This window comes from Hemitrygon akajei, chromosome 8 (genome assembly GCF_048418815.1).
Source record: "Hemitrygon akajei chromosome 8, sHemAka1.3, whole genome shotgun sequence".
Taxonomy (NCBI): Eukaryota; Metazoa; Chordata; class Chondrichthyes; order Myliobatiformes; family Dasyatidae; genus Hemitrygon; species Hemitrygon akajei.
The window spans coordinates 166,175,139-166,199,586 of NC_133131.1; the positions used below are offsets into that span (position 1 = coordinate 166,175,139).

General features: G+C 42.6%; 2 protein-coding genes across 3 annotated transcripts in view; both read left to right on the top strand.

Annotated features, from left to right (window-relative positions):
• The first annotated feature begins 5,870 nt into the window (after nucleotides 1-5,870).
• Nucleotides 5,871-15,839, top strand: higd1a (HIG1 hypoxia inducible domain family, member 1A). Its single transcript, XM_073055006.1, has 4 exons — nucleotides 5,871-6,038; nucleotides 10,950-11,057; nucleotides 12,573-12,707; nucleotides 14,137-15,839. Exons 2-4 carry the CDS (start codon nucleotides 10,955-10,957, stop codon nucleotides 14,208-14,210), a joined length of 312 nt encoding a protein of 103 aa, XP_072911107.1. The 5' UTR covers nucleotides 5,871-6,038; nucleotides 10,950-10,954; the 3' UTR covers nucleotides 14,211-15,839.
• Nucleotides 15,840-21,927: 6,088 nt separating this feature from the next.
• The window catches only part of ccdc13 (coiled-coil domain containing 13), a 74,913-nt gene continuing 72,392 nt past the window's right edge, over nucleotides 21,928-24,448 (top strand). For both annotated transcript variants that reach the window (XM_073055007.1, XM_073055008.1), the window contains exon 1: nucleotides 21,928-22,251. In XM_073055007.1, coding sequence (XP_072911108.1) covers nucleotides 22,040-22,251 — 212 coding nt within the window. In that variant the 5' untranslated portion in view covers nucleotides 21,928-22,039. The remainder of the gene's footprint in view (nucleotides 22,252-24,448) is intronic.

The window sequence follows — 24,448 nt, forward strand, 5'->3', positions numbered from 1 at the left end:
GCATCCTCAGGTCACAGTTGTTGGTGTTTCTCTCTGGGAGCGCTCGTGTTTATATAGGCCCCCATTCGCTTTTCTTGGTCCTGATTGGCTATCCCATCAGTAGACCTTGAATTCCATTGACTCATATATCTTTGACTCTTAGGGGTCCATTGATGGCACCTATTTCAATATATTTGTTCATAGAGTTATCAGAAGAGAACCATGCTTCTAAAAATTCTTGTGCCTACTTCATTTAGCCTGCACCAGAACCACTGTGCTGACCCAGTTAAAATGGTGAATATCCAGTTGCTGAGACAGAGTTCTTGAGACAGAGATGAATAGATTTTCAGATACTGAAAGAATTTAGGGAAATAGGGATAGTACAGGAAAGAAGTACTGAGGTAAAAGTTCATCATTGACTTTACTGAGCAAACCATAAGACATCAAATGATCCACACCCTCTTCTATTTCTCATGCACTGATTCACCAAGAACCATATAGCAATAAAATAAAATCTCCTCATTCTATTCTAAATTTTAAATTTGCTACCTCATTTCAAAGGTTAATTACCAGAGGCAAATTACAGAAGAATCACATGGGAGTTGACAGGAATCTAAGTGAAATCAGGAAGAGGAACGAACAATCTCCTGGAGGAATCAGTGGGTAGAGCAGTGTCTGTTGGGAATAGATGAATTGTCGACATTTTGGTACAAATCCTTGCATCAGGACTCTTTCAGGATTTTGATCCAAAATGTCAACAATTCTTTTCCCCTCCTCCCCCTTCCCCACCCCCCCCCCCCCCCCCCACCAGCAGATGATGCTCAGTCTTCTAAGTTCCTCCATTAGGTTGCTTGTTATTCCAGATTCCACTCTCTTGTGTCTCCAGATAAGGAGGAGGTATTGGACTTAGGTGATTACTGTGCTAGGAATTGACATAGATGCATTGGACCAGATAGTCAAAGTTCAAAGTAAATTAATTGTCTAAGTACATACTGTATATGTCATCATATATGGCCGGGTGGTGTGAGTCCTAAGTCCCTGAAGGCAGCAGTGACAAGAGAGCATGTCCTGAGTGTGGAGTTCCTCGATGATGGACACTGCTTTCCTGCGCCATCGTTTCACGTAGATATGCTCAATGGTGGGGAAAACTTTACCTGTGATAGACTCAGCTATATTCACTAATTTTGTAAGGTTTTCTTTTCAAGGGCATTGGTGTTTCCAAACTAGGCTGTGGTGCAGGCATTGAATAGGCTCTCCACTACACGTCTATAGAAGTTTGTCAAAGTTTTAGATATAGAATCATAGAAATCTACAGCACATTACAGGCCCTTCGGCCCACAATGTTGTGCCGACCATGTAACCTACTCTAGAAGATGCCTAGAATTTCCCTACCGCATAGTCCTCTATTTTTCTAAACTCCATGTACCTATCTAAGAGACCTTATTGATTTGGCCTCTACTACCATCACTGGCAGTGCATTCCGTCACCCACCACTCTCTGTGTGAAAAGCTTGCCTCTGACATCCCCCTGATACCTACTTCCAAGCACCTTAAAATGATGTTCCCTCACGTTAACCATTTCAGCCCCAGAAAAAAGCCTCTGGCTATCCACACGATCAATGCCTCTCATCATCTTATACACCTCTATTAGGTCACCTCTCATTCTCCTTTGCTCCAAGGAGAAAAGGCCAAGTTCAGTCAACCTATTCTCATAAGGCATGCTCCCCAATCCAGGTAAATTCCTTATAAATCTCCTCTGCACCCTTTCTATAGTATTCACATCCTTCCTGTAGTGAGGTGACCAGAACTGAACACAGTACTCCAAGTGGGGTCTAACTAAGGTCTTATATAGCTTCAACATTACCTCACGGCTCTTAAATGCAAATCCATGGTTGATGAAGGCCTTCTTAACAACACTGTCAACCTGTGCAGCAGCTTTGAGTGGCCTATGGACATGGACCCTAAGATCTCACTGATCCTCCACATTGCCAAGTGTCTTACCATTAATATTCTGCTGAATCTCTACAAACTCCTAAAGAAGTAGAGACGGTGCTGTGCTTTCTTCATTATTGAACTTACTTGTTGGGCCCAGAACAGGTCATGCAAAATAATAACACCAAGGAATTTAAAGTTGCTGACTCTCTCCACCTCTGATCCTGACAAGAACTGGCTCATAGACCTCGGGTTTCCTTCTCCTACAGTCAATAATCAACTTGCTGACATTGAGTAAGAGACTGTTGTTATGGCACCACTCAGCCAGAATTTCAATCTCCCTCCTACATATATGCTGATGCATCACAACCTTTGATTTAGCCCACAACAATGGAGTTGTCAGCAAACTTGAATATGGCATTGGAGTGTGCTTAGCCATACAGTTATTTAAAGTACAAAGTACATTTATGATCAAAATGCGTATAAATTATATAGCCTACAGGCAGCCACAAAACAAGACACCCAAAAGAAACCATTAAAAAAAGACCAACAAACACCAAATGCACAGAGAGGGAAAAAAACAGACACATTGTGCAAACAATAAAAGCAAGCAACAGCATTGAGAATGAAAGTGACTCGATAGACATGAAGCCTGGAGCAGGGCCTCAGCCTCGGCCTCAGTTCATCACACAGTGGGGCAAATTGTCGCGGAACTCGCAACCGGAGCTACCTCACAGCCTCAGCCTCAGCCTCAGGGCCGCAGTCATGTGTGTAAAGTGAGCAGAGCATGGGCTAAGCACATGGCCTTGTGGTGTACCTGTGCTGATGGAGATCGTTGAGGAGATGTTGTTGCCAGTCAAATTGACCGGGGTCTGCAAGTGAGGAAATCAAGGATCCAGTTGCACAAGGAGCTTTTGAGCCCAAGAACCAGGAGCATATTGATTAGGTTTGAGGGGATGATGGAATCTTTCGGTTAAGATGGCACTACTTGCTGGCAGCAAATTTTAAAAAAAAGAAAGCTGTTAAACACTTTATTAACCACACTCTTTATGGTAAATGATCACTACAGTTAATAGCCTGCAACTTCCCTTTTGAAGGTGAGCCACCTGTACAATTTGGTATTACTATTGCGGTGTCAACTAATGTCTTGCAGCGTGGCGTGTACAGGCCAAATCGAGGCAGCTTGGCCTGGGCACTGGAGCGGGGAATGAAGCAATGTTTGGCCATTGCTGGAGCGGATGTGGGGGTGATTTGATGTGGCAGAATCGAGGCAAGCCAGAGTCGAGGGAAAGCTCAGTCGGGAGGGGGCCTGAGAGCAAGGAAAGACCTGGGGTTTGATTGATTTAAGCACTGGGCCGCATTGGAAAGGTCGGGTGATGGGCCAGATCGAGGCACTGGGGCCCAGGCCTGAGAGTGTATTGAAGCAGCAGGGCCAGGGTCCGAGAGCAAGGAACGACCCGAGGTTTGGATGATTTAAGCATCAGGCCAATTTGAAAAGGTCAGGGCCAGAGGAGAGAGACAGGCTAGTTCAGCTCGCTGCTTCACAAGGTTTACTTGCCTCTGTGATGAAGTGAGGCTCTGGCTCCTGAATTGGCTGGCTGTGGACTCACTGTAGTTATCTTCAGTTCCGAATTCTATTTGTTTATTCTATTGTTTGCACGATTTGTTTTTATTCTCTGAGTGTTTGACAGTCTTCTTTTAATGGGTTCTATTGGGTTTCTTTGTTTTGGGGCTGCCTGTAAGAAGATGAATCTCAAGGTTGTATATAGTATACTTTGACAATAAATATACTTTGAACTTTGAATGCTGAGCTGCAGTTGATAAAGAGCATCATGACGTACCCATCTACGTATGACAGATGTCTCCTGTCCCCTAATAAGTTAAGGCTGCATCACTTTATTTCTGATTGTCCAGACATCAGAAATAAAGGAACACAGTTGAGCTCTCCATGAATGTTGTGCTCTTTTGCTTTATTACAGCCTTGTGATTTCATTGCTGATATTAGGATTTAAATAACACACACAACCTGCTTGGAAGAACTTCAAAGGCAAACACGAGGAAATCTGCAGATGCTGGAAATTCAAGCAACACACACAAAATGCTGGTGGAACGCAGCAGGCCAGGCAGCATCTATAGGGAGAAGCACTGTCGATGTTTTGGGCCGAGACCCTTCGTCAGGACTAACTGAAAGGAAAGATAGTAAGAGATTTGAAAGTAGGAGGGGGAGGGGAAAATGCGAAATGATAGGAGAAGACCGGAGGGGGTGGGGTGAAGCTGAGAGTCAGACAGGTGATTGGCAAAAGGGATGCAGAGCTAGAGAAGGGAAAGGATCATGGGACGGGAGGCCTAGGGAGAAAGAAAGGGGGAGGGGAGCACCAGAGGGTGATGGAGAACAGGCAGAGTGATGGGCAGAGAGAGAAAAAAAACTAAATATATCAGGGATGGGGTAAGAAGGGGAGGGGCATTAACATGAGTTAGAGAAGTCAATGTTCATGCCATCAGGTTAGAGGCTACCCAGCCGGTATATAAGGTGTTGTTCCTCCAACCTGAGTGTGGTTTCATCTTGGCAGTAGAGGAGGCCATGGATAGACATATCAGAATGGGAATGGGACGTGGAATTAAAATGTGTGGCCACTGGGAGATCCTACTTTCTCTGGTGGACAGAGCGTAGGTATCTCCCTACACGACTCCCTTGTCCATTCATTCCCCCATCCCTTCCCACCGATCTCCCTCCTGGCACTTATCCTTGCAAGCGGAACAAGTGCTACACCTGCCCTTACACTTCCTCCCTCACCACCATTCAGGGCCCCAGACAGTCCTTCCAGGTGAGGTGACACTTCACCTGTGAGTCGGCTGGTGTGGTATACTGCGTCCAGTGCTCCCGGTGTGGCCTTTTATATATAGGTGAGACCCGACACAGACTGGGAGGCCATTTCGCTGAACACCTTCTTACCCCATCCCTGATATATTTAGTTTTTTTTCTCTCTCTGCCCATCACTCTGCCTGTTCTCCATCACCCTCTGGTGCTCCCCTCCCCCTTTCTTTCTCCCTAGGCCTCCCGTCCCATGATCCTTTCCCTTCTCTAGCTCTGTATCCCTTTTGCCAATCAACTTTCCAGCTCTTAGCTTCACCCCACCCCCTCCGGTCTTCTCCTATCATTTCACATCCCCCCCCCCCCCCCACTTTCAAATCTCTTACTATCTTTCCTTTCTGTTAGTCCTGACAAAGGGTCTCGGCCCAAAACGTCAACAGCGCTTCTTCCTATAGATGCTGCCTGGCCTGCTGTGTTCCACCAGCATTTTGTGTGTGTTGCTTGGAAGAACTTCATTTGTGTACTGGTAAGGACCACCTCACAGAACTATAGATACACAACTTTTTTTCTCCAGTCCTGATGAAGGGTCTCGGGCCGAAACGTCGACTGTTTAACTCTTTTCCATAGATGCTGCCTGACCTGCTAAGTTTCTCCAGCACTTTCTGTGTGTTGCTGGATTTTCAGCATCTGCAGATTTTCTCTTGTTAGTGATTAGAATTTAAATACTGGGTTGCGAGGTGTGGCTGCCAGGAATAAGAGAGATGTGTGTAACTTATTTCCCCGAAAAACACCCCAGACATCCTATTGAGAAATAGTAATATTTCCCCCCGAATTTGCATAAACCATGAACCAGTGCCGCTGCCCCCAAAGAGGGAAACGCCCCTTTCATCATCAGTACTCAATCCACCTGTTGAATAGGTTGTTCGCACGTCAATCACAAGACTTTCCATGACGTACGCGGCCAAGGGCATTGACGAAAAGCCGGGCGTGATTACGTTACCATAGGAACTCACAGCTCCTCTCCCTGCCTCTAAAATTAACATAGTTTGCATGGATATGAACACATCAAATCAGTAAAGTTACTGAAAATAACTACAGGCTCGATACGTATACTAGATAATATAATACCTATTACGTTTTCTGTGTAAATTCTGCAAAAGTTAACTCAAGTCGGCGGTACGTAGGCGGTGTTTCGTCATTTCCGTTTGTTGCCTTCTGCGTCAGTTCCTGTGTGAACCGGCTGACCATTACCGGCGCGGCGACTTCGGAGTGGAGACGTATCGGGATTTCGGACGGACGGACGGACGATCGATCAGGTGAGGCCCATCACCCTTCCTCCGGTATTCCGTCGGGGGCCCTCGATCAGTGAGTGGGTCGGGTCGGGTCGGCTCTCACCCTCAGGTTGAGCATCGGCCGGCTGCCGGCGAATGAGAGACAGCATCACCTCAGGGGATGCTGCCTTTGTGTTCTTGACTCAACCACTGTGCAAGTAAGGGCTGCGTTGGCACGGCGTCGTTTTGACCTTCAGCTTCTGTACCGTATAAAAATTACAAAAACCTGAAAACACGTCCAGGACTGTTTCTGTCCCGCCGTTATAAGACAGCGGTCCTTCAGTCGATAAGATGGACTGTTGACCTCGCAATATATCCTGTTATTGGCCTTACACATTATAGTCCGCCTTTATTACACTAAACTCTGGAGTTCGAGTGTTTTTATCACTGTTTTATATGCTGTGAAATTGTTTAATGGCCTGCGATAGAAGGGCGTGAAATTACTGTAAATTGCAAAATAGTGGGAAAAAAATTAGGTAATGTTCATGTGCAGTTCAGAAATATGGTACTTATGGAGCAAGTTGTTTCAAAGTCTTTTAGACTCTCCATCTTCAAGCTCCTGAAGTTCCTCTCTCGTGATAGTAACGAGAAGAAGCCATCCTGGATGGTGAGGTCCTTTGTGATGGGTGCGGCACTGCCTCTGTGGAATTTGTTTATCTGAGTCCTCTGATGAGGGTTGATTGCTTTTCCCATGTACTACCTCTTTGAACTAATGTGATGAAGTGACCTGTGTGGACTGCATGCCTTGGTACACGTAACAGTAAATCAGTGAGATTTGCTGGGATGTGAGTTGGAGGGAGATGGAAAGGCCATGTTGAATTGTTTGCAGTGTAACTTGTGTGTGGTACACTTTTTCCAGTCAGTAAAAAGACAGTCACTTGTTTTGTCATAGTGTTTTGTGATAGGTGGTTAACAAATCAGTTTTATCAAAGCTTGGGATTAATGGAATTAGAATAAAACTTTCAGTTCTGATGTAATTTTTCATTTCCTGGCACTAAAACAACTGTGGGAGTTAAAGGGAGGAGTGGAGAAGCTTGCTTAGAGGCATCTAATAAGCTTAGGGTTTCAAGGGTTCCTTAAATATAAGCACAATGTTGGGAATACTGGTAATCCTTAAAAACATTATGGAAAGTTATTAACTTGAATTAAGGATTTTCCCATTTCTCTTTCATCAGTCAGGGTATTGGTTTTGAAGTTGGGTTATTATGTTGCAGTAGTGTAAGTTATTGTTGAGGCTGCATTTGGAGAATTGTGCAAAGCTTTGGTCGCCCTATAGGAAGGGCGTCGTTAAACTGGGAAGAGTGTTGAAAAGATTTGCGAGCTTGCTGCCGGGTCTAGAGGCCCTGAGTTATCAAGTGAGGTTGGCCAGGTTAGGTCTTTATTTCTCAGAATGAAGGAAAATACATGGGGGGGGGGGGAGAGGGGGAGAAGGACCTTCATAATTTTAAACCTTTCTATGAGAGGTGGAGAATAAGTCTTTGTAGCCAGAGTAGCAGAGTTGAAAACTAGAGGGTTTAGGTTGAGGGGGAAAGATTTAAAAGGAACCAGAGGGGCAACTTTTTTCACACAGGGGATGATGAGTAACATGGAATAAGCTGTCAGAGGAACTGGTTGAGGCTGGTAGAATCATGTCAGTTCAGAATCATTTAGATAATTACGTGGAGGGGTTTTGGAGGGATATGTTTCAAATGCAGGAAATTGGGACTAGCTGGATAGATACCATAGTTGACATGGACTGGTTGGGCCAAATGGTCTGTATTGCTGTGAATCTTGCACAGATGCTAGAGTATATTCAAGTATTTTCTCTTTCTGTTGGAATACCTTTTAAAAGATTTATTTTAATATCCACCTGAAAACAGATGTTTTGATAGTCATGTGGCATAGAAACAGGCCCTTTTTGACACTAATCAGAACACCAGCTGCAATTCGTAATCCATCAATTTGTATTTTTGCTTGCCAGCTAATCAGCTGATGGTCTGGTTTCTGTTTTACAATTTACTCTGTTCTCTAATGAATCACCAAGCAAATCTGTAATGTCATTGTGAATGAGTAATTCAAAATTTGCTCATTGCTTTGTGTAAGTGATTAGGCTTTCCTGTAAATCAAACCCAGCAGATTGCCTCAGCCGCACAAAGAAACACAGTCAAGCATATGGTTTATGGGAAATGAGGAAGTGTGTGCAATTTTTGTAAGTTTGGATTACCTATCTATGCAAATCATTTTGGGTCATGAAATTAAAACTGGGTTTATTTCCTTCAGGAAGATTTGGTAGATAAAATCTATAGCAACTTACATACACAAAACAGTGGAGGAACTCAGCAGGTCAGGCAGCATTTATGGAAAAGAGTAAACAGTCAATGTTTCAGGTAGAGACCCTTCAAGACTGTTGAAGGAAAGGGGAAGATGCCAGAATAAAAAGTGTCAGGGGGAGGATGGAGGAGGCTAGCTAGAAGGTGATAGGTGAAGCCAGGTCAGTGGGAAAGGTCAAGGGCTGGGGAAGAAAGAATCTGACTGGAGAGGAGAGTGGACAATAGGAGAAAGGGAAGCAGGGGTGGTACCCCGGGGGAAGTAATAGGCAGGTGAGAAAAGGTGAAAGGTCGGAGCGGGGAATACAGTGTGCAGGGGGGGAGGGTGGATTCGTTCACCAGAAGGTGAAATCGATACTCGTGCCATCAGGTTGGAGGTTACCCATACAGAGTATGAGGGTGGCCTCATCTTGGTGCAAGGGGCCATACATCGACATGTCAGAACAAGAATGGGAATCAGAATTAAAATGTTTGGGCACAGGGAAGTCCCACTTGTGGCAGATGGTGCAGAGCTGGTTGGTCCCCTACCCTGAGGCTGGGTGCCAACTTGATGGCATGAATATTGATATCTCCTTCCTTCTCATCTCTGTTCTAAATGGACAACCCTTTATTTTCAGAGGTTGTGTTCTTTGGTCTTATACAGGGTTCTGGGTTGGATGATCAGCCATGATCATACTGAATGGCGGTGCAGGCTCGAAGGGCCAAATGGCCTACTCCTGCACCTATTTTCTATGTTTCTATACTCATCCCCTTTTAGAAACATCCTCTCCACATCCTCTCTATCTAGGCCTTTCAATATTCAATAGGTTTCTTTGAGATCCCCCCCCCCCCCACCCCACCCTCATTCTTCTAAACTCCGGCAAGTTCAGGCCCAGAGCATCAAACGTTCTGCGTACGTTAACCGTTTCATTCCCACAATCATTCCTGTGAACCTTCCCTGGATTCTCTCCAATGCCAGCATATCTTTTCTTAATAAGGGTCCAAAGTTGTTCAGAATACTCCAAGTGCGGCCTGACCAATGCCTTATAAAGCCTCAGCATTACATCCCTGCTTTTATTTTCTAGTCTTCTTGAAATGAATGCTAATGTTGCTTTTGACTTCCTTTCCACCAGCTGAACCTGCAAGTTAGCCTTTAGGGAATCCTGTCCCAAGTCCCTTTGCACCTTTTGAATTTTGAATTTTCTGCTCATCTTTATTCCTTCTACCAAGTGCATCACCATACACTATATTCCATCTGTTGCTACTTTGCCCATTCTCCCAATCTGTCTGAGTCCATACTCCCTTCTTCCTCAATACCACCAACCCCTCTCTCCCCCCCCCCCACCTATCTTTGTATTGTCTACAATTTTGGCCACAAAACCATGTATTCCATCATCCAAATTATTGATGTGTACTGTGAAAAGAAGCAGTCCCAACCGACACCTGCATAGCATCTGTAGTCACTGGCAGCCAACCCTTTATTCCCACTCTGCCTCCTGTCAATTAACCAATCTTCTACCCAAGCTACTATCTTTATTGTGATACCATGGGCTCTTGTTAAGCAGCCTCAGGGTGCACCTTGTCAAAGGTCTTTCAAAAATCCAGTTAAGCAATATCCACTGACTTTGTTTGTCTTGCCTGTTATTTCCTCAAAGAATTCCACAGGTTACAACTGAGATCCATCTGGATGTGGCCTGGATTGGAGAGAATTAGTACTGGACAAGTTTGGTGTGCATTTTCTGTGTGTTAAGAGGATAGAAGTTAATAAAACAGCAGCTTAGGGCTGGAGTTTTTTCTTCCCAGTGTGGAAATATCAAACACTTGGAGGGCTTGGGTTTAAAGTGAGGGATGGGGCAGTTTTCGTTTTGCATAAAGAGCTGCAGGTTTCTGGAACACTCTGCCAGGGAGATGATGGAAACACACAGTAGCAACATTTAAAGGTATTTAAACAGGCACATGGAGGAATATAGTCAATGTGCAGTTTAAATTGAAATCATGGCATGGACATGGGTCATTCCTGTGTACTTTCTTTGTTATAATATTTCATTGTGAACTTATTATGCATCTTGGAGTTGATACCTAGCTTTGATCATGTAGCTATAGTATTTGTCAAGTTCAGGTGAATTTGTCAGTAGTTCAATCCCTTGCCACCCCAGTGATGGTAATTTAAATAGCCAGGAAAGGATTTTAAATCCTAAAGGATTGTTGTTGTTGGGTTTGTGTTGTAACTGTGTCTTGGAACTATGCAGCCCATGTCCCAATATTGTTCAACGTATATTTATTATGTAGTTCTTGCTAAATGCAGAGATAGACCTCTTCATTTGATGATCAGGAACTGAGTGGAATTGAACACTGGAGTCATCAGCAACCATTCCCACTTCTGATTTAAATGAAAAGGAAGACACAAACAGCTGAAGATGGTTGTGCTCAGGATGCTGTTCGGAAAAACTCTTACCATGTACGTGGGCTGGTATGATTGAAAATGTAATAATTTCCACTTTATTCATAGAAAGGTTCTTCCGTTAACTTAAGGACAGCTGTCACACATTCACATTGTAACAATTCCCACTACTTAACTGGCATTACAGCTTTCATGCTTTTATTTTTGCAGTCATCATGTCTTCAAGTGATGTGAGTTTGTTGCCGACACTTGGCCAAGAAGATGACCAAACCTCAAAACTTATTCGAAAATCCAAGGAGTCCCCTTTTGTTCCTATTGGTAAGTTAACAGTATGGTTATATAATCACTTTTATCCAATTCATTGGATAAAATTTAAATTATTTATGTTTATATTTAGAGCCCATGTTAATTGTGTATTGAACCCATTTGACATTAGAGCTGTGTTCAGCATCGTTCTCTCTCATTCTAGGCCTGAGTTTGCAGTGCGGCTCATTGACTACGTTTTGCTGACTTTGTAGTTCAGTGATTCTTTGTACTGTTTACTGAACAATTGTGAACATAATCTGTAATTAAAGTTTAATTGTCTTTCAACTAATGAATACAACCAAATGAAACGGTGTTTCCTCAGGGCCGTAGTACAAAACATATACCGACAGGCAAACATAGGAGAAGATAAATATAGCACATATAAGATAAGAAGCACATTATGAAAGAGCAGTAAAACACAGGCACACAAAAATTATACTCTTAAGTCCCTGAACGTTTCAGTAGTCTGCAGTTGAACACAATACAGCTTGTCTTCTGCCGATTGAACACTGGGGGAGTGAGGGGTAGGGTGGCAGCACTGACTCCAGCATGGAATCACACCACTCCGGCAATTCAGTGGAGCCCGCGACTCCGGGGCCTTCCCCATGGCAGCTGCAAGCAAGCAACACTGCACCTTGCGACATATTCCTCACTACGGAGGAGCTCTGCCCCTGCCATTTGCCGATCAACCAATGTTCTGCAGCATTCCATGCCACCAGTGTCCAACAGGGCCTTGCGATCACAAGAAAGGCGACTAAGATGATCACTCAGTGATAGCCTGCACGTCACCTTCGCATGCCGATGTGTCTTTGTCGCAGGCAACATCGCAGTCAGCATCACGTCCAGATCCTTTAGTTTCTCTGCCAACTAGCAACTTGCTGACAGGTTAGACCTGCGGTACTTTAAGTTGTTAATGTCCAGCAGGGTATTGCAATCATAAAGTGTTCTAACAAAATACAAGAACACCTTTGGTTGACCCTATAAAAGCCACTGCATCTGAGCCTGCTGTCATCTTGCCCATTGAAATATCATTCACTGAAATGCTGCATTCGGAAACCCAGGAACTCAATGGTTGTATATTGTATCATTGCTCCCTGGTGGGTGTAGCTTGTGTCAGCTCTCAACTTCCAGACCATTCAATCAGAGTTGAAGCACGAGTTACCAGAAGGCCTCTGTTGACTTTATCCTGTATTTAAGAGTTCATTAAATATTATGAATAGAGGAAACAGTATCACAAAGGAAAGTATTGTAGAGTCTGAAAAAGAAGCAGAACGTGCTAGGAATAGCAAGTGTGTGAGGAAAATCTTGAGTTTGTGTAGAATGAATTTCCTTTTAAGGTGGCATTTTGTTACCTCATTGTGGCACATCAGATAACTAACAATAGAATTTAATTTGACTCCTTACTGCATGAACAGTATTTAGAAGTATTATAGAATTGACCTACAGAATTTCCTGTGTAAAGACATGCTACGGACAATATTCTGAATAATTTCCAGCCTTTAGAAAAACATTTCTCTTGTGTTTCAGGTATTGCTGGTTTTGCAGCAGTGGTAGCCTATGGACTCTTCAAACTGAAGACTCGGGGGAACAAAAAAATGTCGGTGCATCTAATCCACATGCGTGTGGCAGCCCAAGGATGTGTGGTGGGAGCAATGACTTTGGGTAATGGTCTTGATCTAAACAAAAGCTTTGGGCAGATAATGTTCAGGCATGAATCAGAAAAATCTTTGAAAGTTGCATCTGTTTGAGGATAGTGCTCAAGCAGAACTTTTTAATTGCATCTCCTAAAATCATTGCACATCAAATTTGACAGTTAGCAATCATGCTGGACCACTGGTTTCTGTTTTCCAGTTTGGGTTGTTCTCTAATGAAGCAGCAATTTTCCAGTGTTAATGGCAATATGTTAATAACAATTTTACACAGCCATGCTTTTAATCTTTGGATACTGATGGGATACTTTGGGGAGTTATAAATGCAACATTCATTTTTCCCCAACGCTTTGCTATAAGTAGGAGCAGGTCTTTGATAGGATCTTGAGTTTTGCAGTTGATGTGGAGTTATTTGAAGTAGGAAAAGGAAAGTTTTTGACTTTAAAACCTGGAATTGCATATTCTCAAGTTAGTCAGCCCAGACCACTTTTTTTGTTTGTTTACACAGCACCACATTCCTTCCAGTGTCATAGTTATACAGAACAGCAACAGGCCCTTCAGCCCAATACTTTCTGTACCTTCCAGTGTTATTCCTGCAAACAACAGAAAACAAGCTGCTAGAACTGTCTTTTTATTCTAAATCTCAGTATCTGCAGTCTCTTGTGCCTCCAGTTCATCCATATCCTGCCAAATCTTTATCTGTGGACCTATGCAAATATTGTAAATTGTACTTGTCTTACTCTATTCCTCTTCCATAGACCCACTGTACTGTGTGGAAATACTTGCCTCACATGTCCCTTAAATACTTCCCCTTCTCACTTGAAACCCATGCCCTCTTGTTTTAGACTCCCCTACCATGGGAAAAGAACTGTGACCATACACCTTATCTCTCTCTCATCTATGAATTTCTAATGTCATCCCTTAGCCTCTTTCACTCAAGGAAACCAGTGCCAGTCCATACTGTCTCTCCTTGTGAGATGAGCCATGTATTCCTGGCAACCACCTCATGAATCTTTTCTGCTCTTTAATCATATCTGTCTTGCAATATGGTGACCAGAACAGCACACAATGCACTCTCAGCTACGTCTTCTCAATGCACAGTCTGATAAAGGCAAGTGTGCCATTTGCTGCCTTCTCCTGTCTGTCTGCATTGCCACTTTCAGCAAGTTATGAACTTGTGCCTCTAGGCCTCTTTGTTCTACAGCACTCTTCAGGCCCCCTCAAGCACTCCGTCATCTACTGGTTTTAGTTCCTAAAAGGCTTCACGTCAGATTTGTCTGAGTTAAATTTGATCTGCCATTCCTTAGACAATCAGCACTCTCCACCACCAATTTCAGTGTCATCCACATGTTTGTAATGCGTATATGTTTTGGTTGTGACTGCTTAAGGAAATCTTGCTGAGATTGAAAAGTAATATTTCCCCAAATGTTTCTCTTTTGCAGGAGTTCTTTACTCGATGTTCAAAGAACATTTTATGAAACCCAGAGAAGAGAAGAATGCTTTCCTTCACAAATGAATCAGTACCTCTAAAAAATTTAATTTAAGGCTTTTAAGTATACCTCAAACTGAGGAGGTTAGAATTTTTCTTGTTTGAAATATCTGAAGAATACTTGATTTGTTCTGAAAGTATACTGATCTTGCTACCTACAAATGATAGGTAATTTTCCTTGAGGTGGTTATTGCTATATGTAGTAAAAATCATAATTTCACCAAACATTGAGATTTACAATCAAACTAAAGCTTTTAATATGTCCCTTGCAACACTTAGACTTGAGATGCTTTTGTTAAAGGAACTGATTAATTTGTTGGTTAGCAATATATGATTGGACCTTAAAGTTTAGGGCTACAGGCTGGTCTTCCATCTTGGCTCGAAGTTGCTATCTGGGCAGCTATCCCTGTTTTTAACTGATTATAATGATCTGCACTTCAGATCACATTACTTGTTTCCTATTTGGATTCTCTTGAAGATGCTTGCTTGTTGTGGAATGAGATTGTTGAATATTAAGGAGGTAGGAGAATATAACCAGAGCCACCTTTGAACTTCAGTATTATATTTTTTTCAATTACTTCCCTTGCAACATTAAGATTATGAGAATAACTTGCTGCAAAGCTCTGGTATTGTGAGCTGAGATTGTAACAACAGTTAGATTTGGTTTTATTATAAGCTGCTGTTTCTCCAACATAACTTGAAGATGCCCATTTCTAATTCTGGTGTTTTAACTTCAGAGCATTCTGCTTATTCATGTTGCTGGTTGGGCTTCTGCTCTCCTCATGCATAACTATCATATTGCATTCTAGTACACTAGATAGTGGGCTGGTGATCTTGTGCCATTTAAGAACAGGCACTACATTATCCACATATTTTACATTGAAATAACAGATTTCATACAACATTTGCAAAATTGCTGAAAATTACTAGTTGTTTGTGTCAGTATTTATAAAGGCAAGTTGGGTTAATGATGAAAGAAATTACATGAAACTTTTTACATTAATTTCAATCATGTATTTCTGCATTTGACTGTTATGCTTAAATTCTTGTTGAGTGTTATCTCCATGATTTGTTTTTATTTACACATCTCTTTTTGGAAAATTCTAATCTCTAGGGTACTCTAAATTCTGTGGTTCCACTGATTTTCCATGAAAGCCCATGACACTTTGAATTGTACAAGTCTTGAATGGGAAACAGTACCAGAACTGTCGTTTCACTTCTACATGGAAGCACTGCTTTGATCTGAGTAACATTGCACCATCAACTGTGGGGGAAATCTGTTGTGCCCAGATTAAACCTGTGTACTAAGTACTTGAATATCATAAAGGTACAAGAGATTGGCTTTAGTGTAAAGAGTATTAAAGCAGTGGTTACCTCAGAATTAAAAAGCTTCTGTCTAAAATATCAACACACAGTTATGGTGGTATTGCATTCACATTATGAGTTTGAGTGTGACTTGGTTATCTCAATGTAAATTAAAAATGATTTGTAGATTTATTGCTGCAGAAATCTTGTTGTTAAAATAACCTCAATGCTTTTATTTATTCATTATAAAATCACTCTTGTGAAAATAGTTGAAACAAATATAATGGAACTAAAGTGTCTCTTACTGTCTTTGCAATATTTTTATATATTAAATAAAGAGAATAAATTGAAGATGTAGCTTGTGGTTTTATGCAGTCACAAGGAAAACTGGGTTTCTGCCGTGAGACTGTGTACTTGTATAGCAAGTGTATAAATATGGAACAGTCTGGCTTGGTGATGCAGAATCTTACAGCCACCTGTGAAGTAAACATCTTAACTAAAGATGACCTCAATACAGTTGGAGAATTTGTAGGTATTTCAGTACTACTGCTCTCCCTCCGTCATGAGAGCAGATTACAGGTGGTGCTATGCTGTTATCCAGACGTTAAAGGCAGCTGGCAAAATGACTAACCTACTGGAGAAACTCAGCAGATCAGGCAGCATTTGTGGAGGCAAAGGGATAGTTTAACGGTTCAGGCCCTAAACCAAAACAGCAACTATTCCTTTGCCTTCACAGATGCCACTTGACTGCTGACTTCCCACAGCAGCTTTTTTGTGTATGCCCCTTGGTTTTAAGTTTCAACCTGGAAGTCCAGTGCCTATCTTGTATATGTCAGTTGTGCCCCATCCTAAGGTTCTAGATCCATCTTCTGCCATTTGCCCAAGCACATTTTTATCTGTTATGTCTTGCTGTTCTTTCACACAATATGTTTAGTGAATATTCTTTTGTTCTTTTATTTTCCTAACTGTCCATAAGGAGTTTGTACATTCTCCCTGTGCCCTTGTGGGTTTCCTCTAAATGCTCTGGTTTCCCCAAACATTCCAAAGATGTATGAGTTAGTAGGTTAATTGGCCACATGGGATGTAATTGGGCTCATTGGGCCAGTAGAGCCTGTTTCCTTGCTGTATCTCAAAATTAAAACTAAAGGTTAAACAAACTGAGTTTAGTATTAGAGTATAGAACAGCCAGGCAAACAGAGGTTCAAAAGTTCAAAGTAACTATGTCACTATATACCACCTTGAGATTAATTTTCTTGCAGGCATTCACAGTAGAACAAAGTAATTCAATTGAATCAAAAAGAAACTGCACACCAAACCTGAAACAACCAACATGCAAAAAAAAAAGGCAATCTACAAATACAAAGAAAACAAAACTGAGAACATTAAGGCTAAGTGGGGGGGGGGGGGGGAAGAAAAACTAAATACTAGGAAACTAGACAGCATTTATTGTTAAACTACTAGTAATTTCTCATCTACCCTCATGCACTATGAATTTGGACTGGTTAAGCAATAATTATTGTGGAAAAATTAACATTAAAGATGAGCATTTTCTAATAGATGCTATGTTGTCTTATAACAAATTTGTCTGGAGGAGTGTAACATTGAGAAAGGTGGTAAAATAGACCATAAGACATAGGGGCAGAATTAGGCCATTCAGCCCATTGAGTCTGCTCCACCATTCCATCATGGCTGATCTCAGATCCCACTCAACTCAATACACCTTGCCTTCTCACCATATCCTTTGATGTCCTGACTGATCAGGAAACTGTCAACTTCTGCCTTAAATACATGCATGGACTTGACCTCTGCAGTCTATGGCAGAGCATTCCATAGATTTACTACTCTCTGGCTAAAAAAAATTACTCCTTATCTCTGTTCTAAAAGGTCGCCTCTCAATTTTGAGTCTGTGCCCTCTATTTCTAGATACCCCCGCACTAGAGGAAACATCTTCCTTCTCCACATCCACCTTATCTAGTCCTTTCAGCATTTGGTAGGTTTCAATAAGATATCACACCCGCCCCCTCCCCCCCCCAGCTCCTCACCATTTTTTCTAAATTCCAGTGAGTACAGGCCAAATGCTCCTCATACGTTAACCCTTTCATTTTGGGAATCATTCTTGTGAACCTCCTCCGGACTCTCTCCAATGACAATAAAAATAGTGAATAACAACATGTAGCACTGGAACATGCCCTTTGATTTAGGATATCTCGGCCAACAGTCAGCATCAGATTTACTTCCATTGACATAGGTGTGAAATCTTTTGGTGTGTAGTAGAAGTACAATGCAGAAGTTCGTTCCATTCAGGATGGAAAAGTAAGTACTACATAAAAAAGGAATAGCAAGGTTGCATTTGTAAACTGCTCAGAAATCTGATGGTGGAGGAGAAGGAAGTATTTCTAAATTGAGTGTAGATCTTCAAACTCCTGTGCCTCCTCCCCAATGGTGGTAGTGACAAGATGAACATTTAAATTGGGCATCTGCCTGCATTATCTGTCAATTCCTACCTATTCATGTGTCTGTCTAACTCCCTTGCTATAGTATCTGCTTCCACCACTTCCCCGGCAGCATGTGCCTGCTATTGGAGTATAAAGTTGCATTGTTTGCTGTGTAAGCAAAACTATGTAGTCAGCTTTGTATTTGCTATTTGCTATGCATGTATCCAATTTAGTAGGAGAATGAAATCTCTGTATTGTCTCTGTACTATTGAACACATCAGTGACTTAAGAATGTAGCCAAATAAGAAGATAATGGTGTGTTAATGAGAACACATCAGTAACTTAAGAATGTAGCCAAATAAGATAATGGTGTGTTAATGAGAGGTGTAACCAAAACTATGTAATCAGCTTTGTGTTTGCTATTTGCTATGTATGTATCCAATTTAGTAGGAGAATGAAATCTCTGTATTGTCTCTGTACTATTGAACACATCAGTGACTTAAGAATGTAGCCAAATAAGAAGATAATGGTGTGTTAATGAGAGGCTAGCTAAGAGATAACTGGCCAGGGATGAGGTAACAGGTGGCCCAAAAAGTAGATTAGAACATGATTAAGTTAATGGGTAGAAACTATAGTGGGAAGTCGGGAGCTGATTTACTGGTGATACGCAACTGTAGACCGATTGGATATGCCAATGCAACTAAACCAGGAGATTGCTATAAAAAATGCTATGCACAAGGATCGGTGGGCAACCAGCGACTAGCTCACTGACTGTCTCAGCTTTGATTTGCAAATTAAAGTTTAACACTTCTTGAAGAATCTTCTGCGTCTCCTGGTCGTTTTGTGGGGCACGAGAAACCACGACACTGCCAGCTACCCTTGTGTGTATTTATAAGAAAAAGCTGCAAAGTAAGTTTTCCTTTAAAATTCCCCCCCTCTAGAATTCGACATTTTTACTCTTGGGGTGGAAAATACTTTTTACTATCTACCCTGTTCATACCTCATAAATTTGTATGCTTCTACCGGGTCACTCTTTAGCTCAGTTGCTGCGGAGTAAAGGATCCAAGTTTAGAGTCATGGTGCCCTGCAGCATAGTAACAGACTCTTTGGCCTATCTAATCCATGCTAAAACGTTATTGTGCCTAGTTCTGTGAACCTCCATACCCCTCTAATCTACGTATTTATCCAAATTTCTCATCAATGTTGAAATTGAACCTATATCCACCACCTGCTGGCATCTTATTCCATAGCACCCCCAATCAAGTCAAAGGACAGTCAAGTCAAAAATCCATTTTCATGAAGAGGTAGTGGAAAGTGTGGAAAACCTAAAGTTCCTTGGAGTTATGTTGTCAAAACAGTTGACATGGACCACCAAAACCTCACTGCTTGTAAAAAAGGCACAACAAAGACTCTTTGTCCTCAGAAAGCTGAAACAGGCCAAACCCCCACAAAAGCTGTTACTTAACTTCTACAGAAGCTCAATTGAAACCATCCTGACCAACAGCGCCACAGTGTGGTGTGCCAGCTGCACAGCCGCTGAGCAACAAGACCTGCATCGCGTGGTGAAGGTGGCCCAGCGAATTGTCAGGATGGAGCTCCCAGGACTGGATACCATCTACTCCAGCAGACTCAGGAGAAAAGCAATCAGCATAACCAGAGACACCCCGGCCACTCCCTGTCTGTGTAGCAAAAGGTTCAGGACACTAAAAGCCAGAACAAATAGACAAGAACAGCTTCTACCCCAGAGCTGTGGCCTCCATCACACCACTCCCACAGAACAATGACTGAAACTGTGAGCACACACATGCACACACAAGGACTCAAATATCTGCACTAACGGCACTTTGTGCATTACTGTGATGTTCTGGTGCTGCTACAACTTATTTTCTGCTACTTATCTATTTAATACTGTTTTTCTATTACTGTCTTGTTTTTATCTACCACTTTCTTTGATTGCCTGAGAGGAAGCCAGAGTTTCATTGTACCTATGTATAATGACAATAAAGATAATTCAGTTCAAGTTCCCTTAAACATTTCACCTTTCATCTTTGATTTATGATCTCCACTTTTTGTCTCACCTCACTTTAGTGGGAAAAGCCTGCTTGCATTTACCCCTCATAATGTACATCATTATCAAATTTTCCTTTAATCTCCTATACTCCAGCGACTAAAGTCCTAATCTATTTAACCTTCCCCTACAACTCTGGTTGTCTAACTCCTTGTTGCTAATATAGGCAACATCCTCGATAGCGTCTTCTAAACCTTGAAATCATAGAGTTAATAAAGTACAGAGACAGACCCTTGGGCCCAACTGGTCCACACCAACCACACCTGCTCGTCCTAGTTGCTTACATTTGGCCCGTAACCCTCCAAGTACCTATCAAAATGCCTCTCAAATCCACTTTATCCACTTCCTCTTGCAACTCATTCCAGCTACTCACTACTGTGTACAGGAATTGCTTCCAAAGTCTCTTAAATCTCTCCCCACTTACCTTGTATCTGTGCCCTCTACTTTTGCACTCCCAAACATTGTGGAAAAGACTAAGACTGCTCACATTATTCAATATCCCTCATCTTTTAAACTTCTACAAAGTCACCCCTCATTTTCCTACACTCCAAGGAATAAAGATCCAGTCTGGCCAACCTGTTCCTCTAATTCAGGCCCCCCATTACATAAATAATAATAGAGGCCCCAAACTGACTCCTAGGGCACACCACTATTCACAGGCCTCCAGTCTGAGAATTGACATTCAACCAGTAATCTTATCATTGAACCAATTGTGAATGACTCTTTGTATCATTGAACCAATTCTGAATCTATCTTGCTAACTCCCCCCGAATCCCATGCAACCTAACCTTCCAGATCAGCCCCACCAAGTGGGACCTTGACAGTGGCCTTACTAAAATCCATATAGACAACATCCACTGCCCTACCTTCATCTATCCCTCAGTAACCTCTTCAAAAAACTCTGAAAGGCAGGATCTTCCACAACTAAAGCCATGCTGATGATTCTTGATCAGACCTTGACTATCCAAGTGATGATAGGATCTTATCCCTCAGAATTCCTTCCATTAACATCCCTACAAAGGAAATCAGGCCTGTCCTTGCCACTCTTCGTCTCCAAATGTTCCATATCCTGCAGCAATTGCTAACTTTTAGATTCAACACTGTATGATGATGACAAAGCATGCAGTATGTCTTCTTTGCCATCCTTTCCATTTGTGTTGCCACTTTCAGGGAGCAATGAATGTCCACCCTTCTACATCAGTGAGAGAGGATTTGTATGTACTGGAAGACAAATGGGGAAGGTGGTCTTTGCTGTGACTGAGCCAGAAAGTCTGGAAGAAGCTGGTGGGGATTTATATATAGTCTGGCAGCAGAGGAAAGAATCATCAGGCTCCTGAACCAGCCTGAATAACTTCACTTACCTCAACACACTGAACTGATTCCACAATCACCTTCAATGTCTCAACAGCTCATATTCTCAGTATATACTATTTATTTTCATATTGTCTTCTTTTGCATTTTGGTTGTTTGTCAGTTTTTCTGTCTTGTTTTTCATTGATGTTTTTGTGTTCCTTTGTTCTACTGTGAATGCATGCAAAAATGAATCTTAGGGTAATATATGGTAACATACGAACTTTGATAATAAGTTTACTCTGAATTTTGAAGTAGAGAAGAAGATAATGTATAGGTATTGATTTGCGTCTAAACGCCTAACATGTTCGAGCAGTAAGTTTGCTTGTTATATGCCTTTCCAGTAGATGGCATTTTGTAGCTTCTGCAAATTTATACCGGGCTGAATTGCAAAAGGCAATGCGCCAATAAAAGAGTTGAAAATTCTCTCTGACAGGAGCTGAAAACTTATTTTTTTGTTTGTTTTAATTTTCCATTCTTTCCTGTGGGCATCCTGTGTTTGTTGTGACTGGGAATCCCGGAGAGTCGAGGAGAATGTTAAAGCGAGAGCCGGCGCAGCGGCCGGTCAGCAGCCCGCGTCTCCCCGGCTACCGTTGCTACGATACGGCCAGGCAAGCGGATACCGGCTTCAAACCGGGCCCGGAGGCCGGTTGTGGGAATTACCGGTCGGGGCGCCGTGGGCGGGGGTTGAGCTGAGGATGGAGGGGGACGCGGACGCGGACGAGCAGGTGACCCGGGGCCTGAGGCAGCAGTTCCAGACCCTGCAGGAGCAGCAGCAGAAAAGGCTGGAGAAGATACTGCTGGCCGGCAAGAAGCAGCAGGTCGCCAGGCAGGCCGCGCCGGACCAGCAGGATGATCTGAACCTGCAACTGGTGGCTGCCCAGCCGGCCAGCACTGACATCGCCAGCAGGTAACCACTTTTCCCACTCCCTGCTCCCCAGCCGCATCCTCTAATAGCCAGATTAGGAGAATGGGCAAGAAAGTGCCAAATGAAATACAGTGCTGGAAAATGCATGATCATGCACTTCGGTGGAGGAAATAAATGTGCAATTATTTTTCAAATGGGGAGAAAATCCAAAAATCCGAGATGCAAAGGGACTTGGGAGTGCTTGTGCAGAATAACCTAAAGGTTTACTTACAGGTGGAGTCGGTGGTGAGGAAAGCAAATGCAATGTTAGCATTCATTTCAAGACGTCTTGAAAACAAAATCTGAGATGTGATGTCTTTATAAAGCACTGGTGAGGCCTCACCTTGAGTATTGTGAACAGTTTTGGCTTCTCATCTAAGATGTGCTGGCATTGGAGAGTCCAGAGGAGGTTTACAAGGATGATTCCGGGAATGAAAGGGTTGTCCTACTAGGAGCTTTTGATAGCTCTGGGTCTGTACTCGCTGTAATTTAGAAGGTTGAGAGGGGGGAATCTCATTGAAATCTTTTGAATGTTGAAAGGCATGGATGTGGAAAGGATGTTTCCCGTGCTTGGGGAGTCTAGGACAAGAGGGCATATCCTCAGGATAGAGGGGTAACCATTTAAAACAGAGGTGCGGAGAAATTTCTTTTGCCAGAGGGTGGTGAACTTGTGGAATTTATTGCCACAGGCAGCTAACTGTGGAGACCAGGTCATTAGGTGTATCTAAGGCAGAGTTTGATAGGTTCTTGATTGGCCACAGCATCAAAGATTACGGGGGGGGGGGGGGGGGGGAAGGCTGGAGAGTGCAGCTGAGAAGAGGGAGAAAAAGGATCAGCCATGATTGTAAGGCAGAGCAGACTTGATGGGCCAAATGGCCTAATTCTGCTCCTGTGTCTTACGGTCTTTATGGACTCCTGAGAAAGTGGAGGCACTGTTGTGCTTTGTTCGCAATTCTATTCTTATGATGGGTCCAGGATAGATCCCCACTGAGATAGGGACACCCAGAAGTTTGAAATTACTGGCCCTCTCCACCTCTGATCGTCTGATGATTACTGGCTCATGGACTTCTGGTTTCCCTCTCCTGAGGTCTACTATCAGTTCCTTGGTCTTATTGACATTGAGTGAGAGGTTGTTGTTATTACACCATTCAGCCAAATTTTCAATCTCCTTGCTAAATGCTGAGTCATCACCACCTTTGATACAACCCACAGCAGTGGTGTCATCAACAACCCTTATGTGGTGTTGGAGCTGTACTTATCTAGGTGTAAAGCGAGTAGAGCAGGGGGCTAAGTACTCATCCCTGCCGTGCTGCTGTGCCAGAAGATAAAGGAGCAGACTTTGGCCATTTGGTCCATCGAGTCCACTCTGCCATTCATCATGGCTGATCCATTTTCCCTATCAGCCCCAATCTCTTATGGGGGGGGGGGGGGCTACTGCAGAGGACCAAAAGAAGCTGCAGGGGGTTGTAAATTTGGTCAGCTCCACCTTGGGTATTAATCTACAAAGTACCCAGAACATCTTTAGGGAGCGATGTCTCAGAAAGGCAGTATCTATTTTTAAGGATCTCCAGCACCCAGGGCATGCCATTTCCTCGCTGTTACCATCAGGTACAGGAGGTACAGAAGCCTGAAGGCACACACTCAGCGATTCAGGAACAGCTTCTTCCCCTCTGCCATCCAATTCTTAAATGGACATTGAATTCATGGACACTACCTCACTTTTTAAATATTTATTATTTCTGTTTTTGCACAATTTTTAATCTATTCAATATACATATACTGTAATTGATTGACTTATTTATTATTCTTATTTTTCTATACTATGTATTGCATTGAACTGCTGCTGCTGCTGCTGAGTTAACAAATTTCACGATACATACTGGCGATAATAAACCTGATTCTGATTCTTGCCTTCTCCCTGTGTCCTTTCATGCCCTGACTAATTAAGAGTCTATCAACCTCTGCCTTAAATACAGGTATACCCAATGACTTGGCCTCCACAGCTGCCTGTGTCAATGAATACCACAGATTCACACTTTCTGGCTAAAGAAATTCCTCCTCATCTCAGTTCAAAGAGGATGCCACTCTATTCAGAGGCTGTGTCTTCTGGTCATAGACTCCCCTACCTTAGGAAACATCTTTTCCACGTCCACTCTATCAAGGCCTTTCAACATTTAATAGGTTTCAATGAGGTCACCCC